The sequence below is a fragment of the Electrona antarctica genome (genome assembly GCF_951216825.1).
Source record: "Electrona antarctica genome assembly, chromosome: 14".
In the NCBI taxonomy this organism is placed as follows: domain Eukaryota; kingdom Metazoa; phylum Chordata; class Actinopteri; order Myctophiformes; family Myctophidae; genus Electrona; species Electrona antarctica.
The window spans coordinates 44,460,428-44,474,278 of NC_136795.1; the positions used below are offsets into that span (position 1 = coordinate 44,460,428).

The 13,851-nt window shown below is 43.7% G+C and overlaps 1 protein-coding gene across 1 annotated transcript; it reads left to right on the forward strand.

Moving 5' to 3' along the window:
* Window positions 1-6,432: 6,432 nt before the first annotated feature.
* LOC306937225 (keratin, type I cytoskeletal 50 kDa-like) lies at window positions 6,433-13,172 on the forward strand (the record flags this gene model as incomplete). The annotated part of the gene is made up of 7 exons (XM_079520890.1): window positions 6,433-6,837; window positions 8,111-8,193; window positions 9,709-9,865; window positions 10,700-10,861; window positions 11,495-11,620; window positions 12,465-12,685; window positions 13,055-13,172. 7 exons carry the CDS (start codon window positions 6,433-6,435, stop codon window positions 13,170-13,172), a joined length of 1,272 nt encoding a protein of 423 aa, XP_079377016.1.
* Between the last annotated feature and the right edge of the window lie 679 nt (window positions 13,173-13,851).

Consider the following 13,851-nt stretch of genomic DNA (forward strand, 5'->3'; position numbering starts at 1 on the left):
GCAAGTGTTTAAACCCTCAGTTTGCATTTATTTGGCTTAGTTTTTGGCTGTTTATTATTTTTAAGCAATCCCTTGCTGTAAATTCTGAATATCGCAGGCCTATATGTCATAATTGTTATGCGTATACGTGTGCAGACAGTATGTGCCACGTCGGGAAGAAGAAGAAAAAAAAGCTCCAGGGGGGTGGGGCCCAGGGGCCCATAATTTCTAGATCCGCCTATGAATCTGACCCGCCACGTACAATAATGCCAATCTGGTGTGGTTCTCCAGGAGACGCTGATGCTGCGTTCCAAGGTGGGATGCCAGGTGAACGTGGAGATCGACGCTGCCCCTCAGGAGTGCCTGGCCACGGTCATGGAGTCCATGAGGGAACACTACGAGAGGGTTACGGCCCAGAACCGCCTGGAGCTGGAGACGTGGTTCCAGACCAAGGTAGGGCCACGCTACACACTGGTTCCCAAACAGTGGGTCGGCACCCATCTGTGGGTCACGGACCAATTTCTATGGGTCACAGCCAGTGTTGTTTTTTGATTTTAGTTTTAGTCATAGTCTCTTGAATAGTTTTTTTGTGGTTTTAATCACATTTTAGTCACCTGGAATGTCTTAGCGTTAATGTCTTAGACTAACATGTGTTTTGGCTGGCCTTGATGCCGTCATAATGACTGATTTTACACTTGCAGATTTTAAACTAGCAGATCTACAAGCTCACAACGCGTCGCGCTGCGACGCGTTGTGAGCTTGTAGATCTGCTATTTTCAGCATGCAACCAAGTGTAAAATTACTTATAGCCTACTGCATCTCTTGTCCACTAGTCCCCTCCTAACATTTTAGTCTAGTTTTTATTTGTTGACCATTTAGTCACCATAGCTTAGTTTTCATTTAGTTTCCATTTAGTTTTCGTCAGTGAAAAATGGTAGTCGACGAACATTTTTCGTCTTAGTTTTAGTCGACGAAACACTGGTCACGACTCGAGTAAAAATTTTCTTTTCCTAGATTATTATTATTTTTTTTTTAGAATGAATAGCCTACATTTTAAAACAAACTAACAAACCTAAGAAATTCCATAAATCCCATTAACGTTGGTTTCCGTGTCCACAGACCACCGAGCTGAACCAGGAAGTCACTCAAAGAACCGTGATCCTCGACTCGTCCCGGAGTGAGATTATCGAGGTCAGACGGACGCTGCACAGTCTGGAGATCGAGCTCCAGGCCGAGATCAGCAAGGTAAGAACCGGTTTAGGGCAGAATAATGGCTTGTTGTGGTTTTTGTTTCCGCCGACTTCAGGGGCAACGCTTAGCGTTGTAGTGATGAGAAAAGCAGACTGACGTTTGGTTAGATGGTCTGCTCCTGTTCCCGCGCCTCCCAGTAATGTTCTACAATCCATTTTATGATTGGTTTAAGTATTTAAAAGGCCTTGCGAGGCAGAACCGTGAGCCTCAAAGGTACCACTACCAAAAGTGTACGAGAACTCTGAACTGGACCCTTTATTGGTACATTGAAAGTCCAAAGTGCTTGTTTTCTAAAGCCAATGTTCTGGTCCAATTGCAATGGAAAGGGGCTCTTATACATTAACTCATAATACGATTTTTCGCGATTTAATAACCACAAAATGATTTTCTAGATTCAAGAATCAGTACTTTATTGCCATGTCAACAGAGTTGATTGGAATTTGTTTCAGTGCTCTCATACAAATAGACACATAACTCACATCACATATTCAGACAGTATAAAAAGATACAAAAGTACAAACATCATATGAGAGGGACCAATAAATAAGAAGAATGCAAAACGTTACAATTCATGTTAAATAAATGGCAATTCATCGCAGTTCATCGTTCTTACAAAGCAGCTTCACGCTGTAAAGTGCGAGTGAAAAGAGGGTCAGCATTCAGGAAGGCGAACAGCCTCGGGATAAGTGCTTCTAGACAAATGACATATTGTTTATCAATTATCTTGTACTTTCCTAAATAGTTTTTAATCGATTTACAGATAAATCGTTACATTCCACTAATCCATCCCCCTCTCTTCCATGTGTGGAGCAGAAAGCGTCTCTGGAGGGCGTCCTGGACGAGACCCAGTGCGGGTACGCCAACCTGCTGGCCGGCTACCAGAGACAGGTGGGCATTCTGGAGGAGCAGCTGACCCTGCTCAGAGCCGACACGGAGAGCCAGGCTCAGGAGTACCAGAGGCTGCTGCACATGAAGACCAAGCTGGAGATGGAGATCGCCGAGTACAGGAGGCTGCTGGACGGAGACCTCGACAAGTAATATATCTGTAGATGATTTGTTACGTTAATTTGTTCAATTTATATAGGTTTATATAGGTTTATTCAACTTTCAGCATGATCACAGGTTTTAAAAGACAGGTGCCATTAAAAACACTGAATTATTTTGCCGATCACAAATATAAAACTTCAAATCTAAAATGCAATAGCCTATCTAAAAATCCAAATGGTGTATGATGGAGTCATTGTTATGACTATTTGGGGGACTTAATTGGCATGGAAATGTTTGGGAAGCCCTGGCGTGTCTTGTAACCACCCTTTGTTCCATTTGGTCTCTCTCTCTCTCTCTCTCTCTCTCTGTCTCTCTCTCTCTGCAGTACCAAGACCATCAAGACCACCAAGGTGGTGACCATCATACAGGAGGTGGACGAGTATGGCAACGTGCTCTCCAGCGAACGCCAGACCAGTTCCAACACCGTGGTCATCGACGAGTGATGTGTCTGACATTGTGCAGGCCCACTGGGAGCCTGATGATGTACTGTACTGCATTGTGTGTAAGCCTGATTCCCCAATAAAAACCCACAGTGACACAGTGCTTCTTTCTGTCGTTTGAGTTTGTTTATGAATGACCCTCAATAACGTACTGTATCGCAGTGGTTTTAAAGGTTTCTGTGCTGAACGAAGGCCGTCAAAGGGCACGTCAAAATCTCAATACTGTAGGCTAAATTAAGGCCTCATAGGCTATTCCAGTTTTAGGTGATAAGGTGACCACCGTTTGGTGGTTAGTAAAAACAGAGCAATGGGTTTGGGTGAGCGGTGAGCCGCTTATCACAGCGGTGTGACGTCATGTTGCAGTTTCCCCAACCACTGGTATTCATGCTCCTAAAACTGGAGCATGAATACTATAGGCCTAAATCATATGTGTGCAAAACAGCCTCTAAAATGTGTGTTATCACCTTTTGCACATGAATTAATGGAAATTAGCCCTATAGCCCTATTTCATCCTTTCACAAAAAAGAAGAAAGAAAAATACATAGAAAGTGGAAAATAGAGGCTACAAGCTCAATTGTCACATTCTTGAAAGTGTGTGCGTGCGTGTGCAAAATAATAGATTTGATTTAGGAATTAAGAAGAAGCTACACGTGACATGGGTACACCCACGACACATGGGTAAATAAAAAACATTCTCACATTGCATGCTCCAAAATTCTAGACTTGACTGTATGTGAACCGTGATTTAAGAGTGCTCTCTTCTGTCAAAATGGAGAAACTGCATCAACATTCCCTCGTGCAGTATGATATGTTCACCCATAGCAGCCTGATGACAGGCGATACCGTTATATAACAATAGACTCTCACTTGTATTCAAATGGTGTGTGTGTGTGTGTGGGGGGGGGGGGGGGGGGGGGTGACTGCACCGTTAATATTTAGATTTAGATGTATGTGAAAAAAAACAATACACCAAATATAGGAGGGAAAAGTGCCAGGAGGAGGCAAAGAAAAGCCTCATAAAGTATGGCCCCATTTACACTGGTATAGACAAATCCAGATCTGTTTAAATAAGGTGACCTTCACACCAGAAAGCTTTACTGCGATTAAAACGAATCCTGCTGCACATTGTCAGAAAGTGCGCTTCGTTTGGCAGGTGTGAAGGCTCATTCGAATCCTAATGCGCAGCAAAGAACCGCATTCTACTCTGCCAAAAAACAGGGGTTTCGCTTCGCTTCCAATCGCACTTGATTTCGATTCGGTGCAGGTGGGAATGCAATCCGTAGCAAATAAAGGAAATGAAGCAAACTATGTGGCGGATAAGGAGCTGCACAGTTGGAAGCGGAGAAGGGATATTAATTTTACGCAGTACAAAGATGTCCCGTTAGGTTACCATGTGATGTGGTCAAATAAGGAGACCGAAGCCCTCGTCGAAATATGAGGACAAGCACATTAATCTATTGCTTAAGGAAACATAAAAAACACTGCAGTGTACAGAATATTCTGTCTGTCTGTCGTGCGTAAACATGGAGGGCTGTCACTGTGTGTGGGGATCCGAGTGGAGATCAGCATGATTTATAAACTGCATAGCTAACATGGCATACTGTATGCATAATAATTGTAGGCTATATGGTGATCGGATCATCAATGGGACTCTGGGACTGAGAGTAGCTATTTAAGCTATTGTAAACTTCGAATCATTTTGCGCTCCCATCTCCGCAGTGCCTCGTTCATGTGCCCAAAAGAACAGTGGCTGGCGCACACACACACACACACACACACACACACACACACACACACACACACACACACACACACACACACACACACACACACACACACACACACACACACACACACACATTCCCTGACGACACACTACATCCGTTACCCTCACTTTACGTCAAAAGTCCTAACTATTACTCAAAGTATATTTTTTAACACCATAGCTTTCACTGTGTATTTTATGAATTGAACACATTGATAAAATTCCCTGCTTCGTTTCCTTGCTGCGCTTGACACAGCCATGTGAAGGCAAACCGCAGCAAATTAAATACCGGTATGCAAGAATCCCAACTTCTCCGCCCATTCGCATCAAGTCTAACGAAGTATTAGGTGGGAATGTGTTTGATTGATTGATTGAAAATTGTATTAACAGTTTGCAGAATTACAGTACATTTCAAGCACAAACTCAATACAAAGGCTGTTAACTGTGAGTGGACGACCCAATTAAGCATTACACTTGTTTACAACAGGGTCCACCATGTTCAATTCATCAAAACATTTAGAGACGTACAAATGGACACTTCTATATAGACAAAGAACAGTACAGGAATTCATCATAATGGAGGTAAAAAGGGAAAAGAAACATATACAGTGAGGGGGAAAAAGGGGGGGCGGTGGGGGGGGATTCGTTTGTGTCTTAACACAAACGAGTCACATGAAATTATTTTATTTTATTTGGGTTTTTTTTAGATCAGGCTACTATATACTGCGTTCAGACTGAGACGGATCTCCAGAAATCAGATGTGACTCAGATTTGAACCCAACTCTGAATGTGTCTCAAGTCGTATTTGTAAAAAATCTGATTCCATGTGACTTGTTTGTGTTTAAACAAATCAGATTCCAATGTGGATGTGGCACAGGTCTGATTCAGGCTGGATTTGACTGCCAGTGTAAATGGGGCCTTAACCCATTCTGGGCAGGAACCCCTTTTGGTGTTTTAACTAAGCATTATGTAATACTTTAGCTATTGAAAAATAGCAGATCTGCTATTTTTGAAAAATCGTGAAAATGTGCCACAAATATTTGAATATAATATTCTTTCAGAAGACTTTTTATTTAATTCGTTGTCAGGTCTACCACCTATACAATACAACAGCATTAGTAGAACATGTTTCGCCAACAACATAGTTGGCACGCATACAATTTTAATTTGCATGATTAGAGTTGGAATAAGTTATTATTTATTATTACCAGATACCAGATTACCAATGATACTAATAATTAGCCAACATAGTTGATAATATAATTATACAGGGTGTCAGAACCATACTGCAAACAACAATGTTAATTTTGTTGACTAGAACTAAAAGTAATATTTTCATATCAATTAGTCGCCTAAGACTTTAAGACTAAACAATTTACGATTAAAACTAAATGGTGTGTTATTCAAAGGACTAAGACTATATCAGAATTTGCTGTCAAAATGAACACTGGCAAACAACAAGCAAACAAGAAATAATGAAACAACAAAAAAAGGAATCAATAGGTCTGTGTTATCAGGGTATTAATGTGTGACAATGAATGCGTGCGTGCGTGCGTGCGTGCGTGCGTGCGTGCGTGCGTGCGTGCGTGCGTGCGTGCGTGCCTATATGTCCTCAGGCGACAAGCCGGACGACCACTATGGCTAATCTCTAATGGACCTCCTCATCTGATAGTGACACGCGGTCACACATCGCAGGACATTCCAACCTGGTGATTAGCCACAAAACCAGTTATCTGGTATTCTAAATGCTCCGAAACCGCCTGGCCGCCCCTCCCTCACGTTCGCACTATAAAAGGTGCCGTTGTCAAACCTAGTGCTTCACTTCACTCACAGCCCTCTCCTCTCTCCGTCCAGAGCGTTCAACCTGCCACCGCCGACCAGCCGAAAACCTCATCCTCTCCATCCAGAGCTTAACCTGCTGCACCGACCAGCCGAAAACCTCACTCAGACATGTCTTTTTCCTCTGTGAGCTCTCCTCGCTCTCCCATGACGATGCCCTCCTTCGGTCAGCTATACATCGAGCCTCCCATGACGTCTATGCCCACCTGCGGTTTTAGTGTCGACCCTGCTCCCACCTATACACGTGGTCTGCGGGCCGGCAGCATGTACGGCGGAGCCGGAGGTTCCGGCGTCCGCATCTCCCAGGCCTCCATGGTCCGCAGCACCAGCTGCGTGGACGTGTCCGGCCCCTGCATCAACATCCACGACAACAAGAAGGCCACCATGCAGAACCTCCACGACCGCCTAGCCACCTACCTGGACCAGGTGCGCTCCCTGGAGTCGGCCAACACCGACCTGGAGCTGAAGATCAGGCAGTTCCTGGAGCAGAGGGCCGTGCCGGAGACGCACGACTGCGTCTCTAAATGTTTTGATGAATGTTTTTATGAATTGAACATGGTGGACCCTGTTGTAAACAAGTGTAATGCTTAATTGGGTCGTCCACTCACAGTTAACAGCCTTTGTATTGAGTTTGTGCTTGAAATGTACTGTAATTCTGCAAACTGTTAATAAAATTTTCAATCAATCAATCAAAACCGCCTTCAAGATCCAGATCAGCCAACTTCAGGACCAGGTGAGAAATTAAGAGCTTTTTCCGCGGAGTTAGGTGCTGTAGCAAACGGTATCGATCTCATGAACTCATGTACATTTTCGGAGCTTGGTCACACTTTTACATTACATTTACTTTCAACATGGCTTCGCTATTTTGTCATCATATAGGAAGATTTCTTGCAAACGTTTCCCATCATTTTCAATCATTTTCATTTCATTTTCAATGCCGATTCTACAAATGCCTTCTAAATCAGTACTTTGAATTATTTTGTACAAGCTTGCAGTGCGGCACAAAGTGACGCACTGTGAGCTTGTATACCTGCTATTTTTTGAATAGCCAATGCTAACATTTTAAATGACAGATCCTTTCCCAGTCTAAATGGGTTAAAATAATTTTCATTTTTAAAAATCCTGAAAATAGCAGATTTACAAGCTCAGTGTATTGCTCACAAAAACCCATAGCATCAGCTTGTAGATCTACTATTCGCTAGTCATCATAATTATGACAAAGCATAGAGGTATAAAGTAAACATTGGAAGCAACAGAACTTTTAGAAAATTATTGACAAATTATTTATGTTGTATTTTTAAATTGCTGACATTGCTGTCCAGACAATTTAATGAGTAGACTATTTTGAAACCTTTTGGAATGCTAGACTAAATGCTTGCTGAACAGGTTAGGCGTAACCATTACAGATACTCTCCTAGCCTAAAGATACCGCCCCCAAAAAAAGAACAAAGGATTTAATGGGAGCCAAAGCCAAAGAGGTCCCACTAACAGGATACTGGTTATGCATCCTTGAGGTGGTAGCCCTTCTACCACCTCCCCGACAAAATGAGCTAAAAGCCAGTCTAACCACTTTAGCCCTATTTTTTATATTGGCTATTCGAAAATAGCCGATCTGCAAGCTCACAGTGCGTGAGCTTAATTGCCTCTCATGGTGTACCTCAGTACCTGGCACACAATCTTTTCAGACGGGGGTCTTGGACCAAATACATTTGGGGCTCCTTGACATGAACATGTTTCACTGATCTAGCTGTTCAGCCGTTGACACTTCTACTGCTTCCTCACTCTATAGATCACCAGCTCGGTCCTTGGCAACGCTGCAATCTACCTGGCGATTGACAATGCAAAGCTGGCTTCAGATGACTTCAAAATCAAGTAAGTACGGAAAAAGGCGTCAAAACAGACAAACAAACAAAAATACTGCTTTGTTCTCTTGAGAAAATGAACACATTTTAAGCTGAGAGACACGTACATGTCTTGTGGTTTGGGTTGTACTTCCATCGGGTGAATGACAGCATAGGAACAGAGACAGAGAACAAGTTAAGCGGGATAGTATGTTTGAGGCTGAATTTAGGCCTATTTTTTCATCTGTAGTTCACATGTGCAGGCTGTTAAAAGCGGTGATATACAGTAACTATCAAAACAAAACAGACATATCATATGTCAAAAGACAACACAAGACAACATAGTGCAGGAGACTTGGGAACTGAAAGATTGACATGGATATCAGCACCTGGACTAATTGGGTTAGGCTAACCCAGGTCACCTTCACCTTCACCTTCACCTATCCCGTAACCCCGGAGGGTCGTTGGGGCACCACAGACGATCTGCTGACCAGCTCTCTCCATCCCTCTCTGTCCTCGGCAGCTCTCATTGCCTCGCTGAGTTTCAAGTGTGTCCATTCTCCGATGTTATCTTCCCATCTTTTCTTTTGTCTCCCTCTTCTCCTGCCACCTCGTACAGTGCCTTGCAGGATGGTCTTTGCAAGGCCTGAGGATCTGGTGATGTGTCCATACCACCTCAGTTTGCGCTTGATGACAGTGGTCAGAAGGTCATCATGTGGGCCGACGGCTTGGCTGATCTTTTGCCGTACCTCCTCGTTTGTGACATGTTGGGTGTAGGAGATACCCATGAGTCTTCTGTAGCATCTCATCTCCATGCTCTGTATCCTCCTCTGTAGCTCAGCTGTAAGGGTCCAAGTTTCACAAGCATAAAGAAGGATTGACATGACAAGTGATCGCAGTAGTCTCACCTTTGATGCCAGACTAATGTTTTTGTCTTTCCATATGGGCTTGAGTTTTGCCAGGGCAGCAGTTGTTTGCGCAATTCTGGCAAGAACTTCCCGTTTGGATCCTTCATCGGACACGATTGCTCCAAGATATTTGAAACTGGAGACCGTGTCCAGTGACTGTCCGTTTACTTGGATGTCTGAGCGTATGCCGCTGACGTTGTTGGTCATCATTTTTGTTTTTTCTGCATGGATTTCCATTCCATAGGCTCGGGAAGTGATGTCCAGCCTTTCCACTAGGCTGGCAAGTTAATTTTCTTCTCCGGCAAGCCCATCAATGTCATCCGCAAAGCGGAGGTTGGTGATTGGTCTGCCTCCAATACTGACAGTTCCTTCATGGTCTGCCAGGGCATCCGTCATGATACGCTCCAGAAAAATGTTAAAGAGAATGGGTGAGAGAAGGCATCCTTGGCGCACTAACCCAGGTCACATTTTCAGAATTACTGAAAGTGTGGTAAAACGTGGCTTTCAGGCTAGAATACATAATGTTGCTGGGGATTCCCTGGAGTTATAATATATCGCCTGGAACCCCCTCAAGGAGACAGACCCCACTTTGATACAACCACTGACTGTATACTGTACCGTTCCCTTCGTTACCCCAGGTATGAGGGCGAGCTGTCCATGCGCCAGTGTGTGGAGGCAGACATCGCTGGTCTGAGGAGGGTTCTGGATGAGCTGACCGTGAGCAGATCAAACGTGGAGATGCACCTCGAGGACCTGAGGGAGGAGCTGATGAGGCTGAAGATCAACCACGAGGAGGTTGGTATAGATGTCTGGATGTCAAAGATGACGCACAGACACTCAAAAGCTGTTGTAGTTTTGATTTGAAGATATTGAAAGAAATTATAATGGTGATCCAAAAGAAAGAAATAGGGCTTACGTGTTACACTTTTCACTATTTGTCATATGACGAAGTACTGTATATGGGGCTTAAGTGGGCACACATATTTTCCTTTTTGCCATTTTGGGGGGTACTATGGAGTATAGCTTATACCGGACGGACAGTATACCAATAATCTTAAATAATCAATGAAGTCGATTCATCTGACCAGGGGAGGATTATCCAACGGGCCTGTTGGGCCAAGGCCCAGGGGCCCCTGAGCTAGGGGGGGCCCTGAGATTGAGCGTCCGCATGACCACGAAGAGGCTCAAGCTCAGGGCCCCCCCCAAAAAAGGGGTAACAGTGAATAACAGTGACGCACACGGTCCTTGTCACTGTTATTAACAATGGGCTTATTTATTTGTGTCAATAAAATAACCCCAAAAGTCCTAAACCATCATGATACGGTACATTACTGCAAGTGTTTAAACCCTCAGTTTGCATTTATTTGGCTTAGTTTTTGGCTGTTTATTATTTTTAAGCAATCCCTTGCTGTAAATTCTGAATATCGCAGGCCTATATGTCATAATTGTTATGCGTATACGTGTGCAGACAGTATGCGCCACGTCGGGAAGAAGAAGAAAAAAAAGCTCCAGGGGGGTGGGGTGGGGGACCTTTTTGCATGACGGTGGCCCAGGGGCCCATCATTTCTAGATCCGCCTATGAATCTGACCCGCCACATACAATATTGCCAATCTGGTGTGGTTCTCCAGGAGACGCTGATGCTGCGTTCCAAGGTGGGATGCCAGGTGAACGTGGAGATCGACGCTGCCCCTCAGGAGTGCCTGGCCACGGTCATGGAGTCCATGAGGGAACACTACGAGAGGGTTACGGCCCAGAACCGCCTGGAGCTGGAGACGTGGTTCCAGACCAAGGTAGGGCCACGCTACACACCACTGGTTCCCAAACAGTGGGTCGGCACCCATGTCTGTGGGTCACGGACCAATTTCTATGGGTCACGGCCAGTGTTGTTTTTGGCAGCAGATTTTTGATTTTAGTTTTAGTCATAGTATCTTGAATAGTTTTCATGTGGTTTTAGTCACATTTTAGTCACCTGGAATGTCTTAGCGTTAGTCTAGTTTTAGTCGACTAAATCTACAGTTGATTTAGTCGACTAACATGTGTTTTGGCGGGCCTTGATGCCGTCATAATGACTGATTTTACACTTGCTGAAAATAGCAGATCTACAAGCTCACGACGCGCAACGCGTTGTGCAAGTGTAAAATGCATACTGGATCTCTTGTCCACTAGTCCCCTCCTAACATTTTAGACCATTTAGTCACCATAGCTTAGTTTTCATTTAGTTTCCATTTAGTTTTCGTCAGTAAAAAATGGTAGTCGACAAACATTTTTCGTCTTAGTTTTAGTCGACGAAAACAACACTGGTCACGACTCGAGTAAAAATTTTCTTTTCCTAGATTTAAAAAAAATATATTTGTTTTATTTTTAGAATTAATAGCCTATACAAATTCCATGAATCCCATTAACGTTGGTTTCCGTGTCCACAGACCACCGAGCTGAACCAGGAAGTCACTCAAAGAACCGTGATCCTTGACTCGTCCCGGAGTGAGATAATCGAGGTCAGACGGACGCTGCACAGTCTGGAGATCGAGCTCCAGGCCGAGATCAACAAGGTAAGAACCGGTTTAGGGAAGAATAATGGCTTGTTGTGGTTTTTGTTTCCGCCGACTTCAGGGGCAACGCTTAGTGTTGTAGTGATGACGAGAAAAGCAGACTGACGTTTGGTTAGATGGTCTGCTCCTGTTCCCGCGCCTCCCAGTAATGTTCTACAATCCATTTTATGATTGGTTTAAGTATTTAAAAGGCCTTGCGAGGCAGAACCGTGAGCCTCAAAGGTACCACTATACCAAAAGTGTACGAGAACTCGGAACTGGACCCTTTATTGGTACATTGAAAGACCAAAATGCTTGTTTTCTAGAGCCAATGTTCTGGTCCAATTGCAATGGAAAGGGGCTCTTATACATTTACTCATAATACGATTTTTCGCGATTTAATAACCACAAAATAATTTTCTAGATTCAAGAATCAGTACTTTATTGCCATGTCAACAGAGTTGATTGAAATTTGTTTCAGTGCTCTAAAAACAGACATACAAATAGACACATAATTCACATCACATATTCAGACAGTAGAAAAAGATACAAAAGTACAAACATCATATGAGAGGGACCAATACATAAGAAGAATGCAAAACGTTACAATTCATGTTAAATAAATGGCAATTTATCGCAGTTCATCGTTCTTACAAAGCAGCTTCACGCTGTAAAGTGCGAGTGAAAAGAGGGTCAGCATTCAGGAAGGCGAACAGCCTCGGGATAAGTGCTTCTAGACAAATGACATATTGTTTATCAATTATCTTACAAAGATCCTGTACTTTCCTAAATAGTTTTTAATCGATTTACAGATAAATCGTTACATTCCACTAATCCATCCCCCTCTCTTCCATGTGTGGAGCAGAAAGCGTCTCTGGAGGGCGTCCTGGACGAGACCCAGTGCGGGTACGCCAACCTGCTGGCCGGCTACCAGAGACAGGTTGGCATTCTGGAGGAGCAGCTGACCCTGCTCAGAGCCGACACGGAGGGCCAGGCTCAGGAGTACCAGAGGCTGCTGCACATGAAGACCAAGCTGGAGATGGAGATCGCCGAGTACAGGAGGCTGCTGGACGGAGACCTCGACAAGTCATATATCTGTAGATGATTTGTTACGTTAATTTGTTCAATTTATATAGGGGGTCAACAGGCAGAGTATTGTTTATGTTTATGTTTATTGTTTATGTTTATTCAACTTTCAGCATGATCACAGGTTTTAAAAGACAGGTGCCATTAAAAACACTGAATTATTTTGCCGATCACAAATATAAAACTAAAATGCAATAGCCTATCTAAAAATCCAAATGGTGTATGATGGAGTCATTGTTATGACTATTTGGGGGACTTGTTTGGGAAGCCCTGGCGTGTCTTGTAACCACCCTTTGTTCCATTTGGTCTCTCTCTCTCTCTCTCTCTCTCTCTCTCTCTCTCTCTCTGTCTGTCTCTCTCTCTCTGCAGTACCAAGACCATCAAGACCACCAAGGTGGTGACCATCATACAGGAGGTGGACGAGTATGGCAACGTGCTCTCCAGCGAACGCCAGACCAGTTCCAACACCGTGGTCATCGACGAGTGATGTGTCTGACATTGTGCAGGCCCACTGGGAGCCTGATGATGTACTGTACTGCATTGTGTGTAAGCCTGATTCCCCAATAAAAACCCACAGTGACACAGTGCTTCTTTCTGTCGTTTGAGTTTGTTTATGAATGACCCTCAATAACGTACTGTATCGCAGTGGTTTTAAAGGTTTCTGTGCTGAACGAAGGCCGTCAAAGGGCACGTCAAAATCTCGATACTGTAGGCTAAATTAAGGCCTCATAGGCTATTCCAGTTTTAGGTGATAAGGTGACCACCGTTTGGTGGTTAGTAAAAACAGAGCAATGGGTTTGGGTGAGCGGTGAGCCGCTTATCACAGCGGTGTGACGTCATGTTGCAGTTTCCCCAACCACTGTGGTATTTATTCATGCTCCTAAAACTGGAGCATGAATACTATAGGCCTAAATCATATGTGTGCAAAACAGCCTCTAAAATGTGTGTTATCACCTTTTGCACATGAATTAATGGAAATTAAGCCCTATTTCATCCTTTCACAAAAAAGAGGAAAGAAAAATACATAGAAAGTGGAAAATAGAGGCTACAAGCTCAATTGTCACATTCTTGAAAGTGTGTGCGTGCGTGTGAAAAATAATAGATTTGATTTAGGAATGAATTAGTGTGACATGGGTACACCCACGACACATGGGTAAATAAAAAAC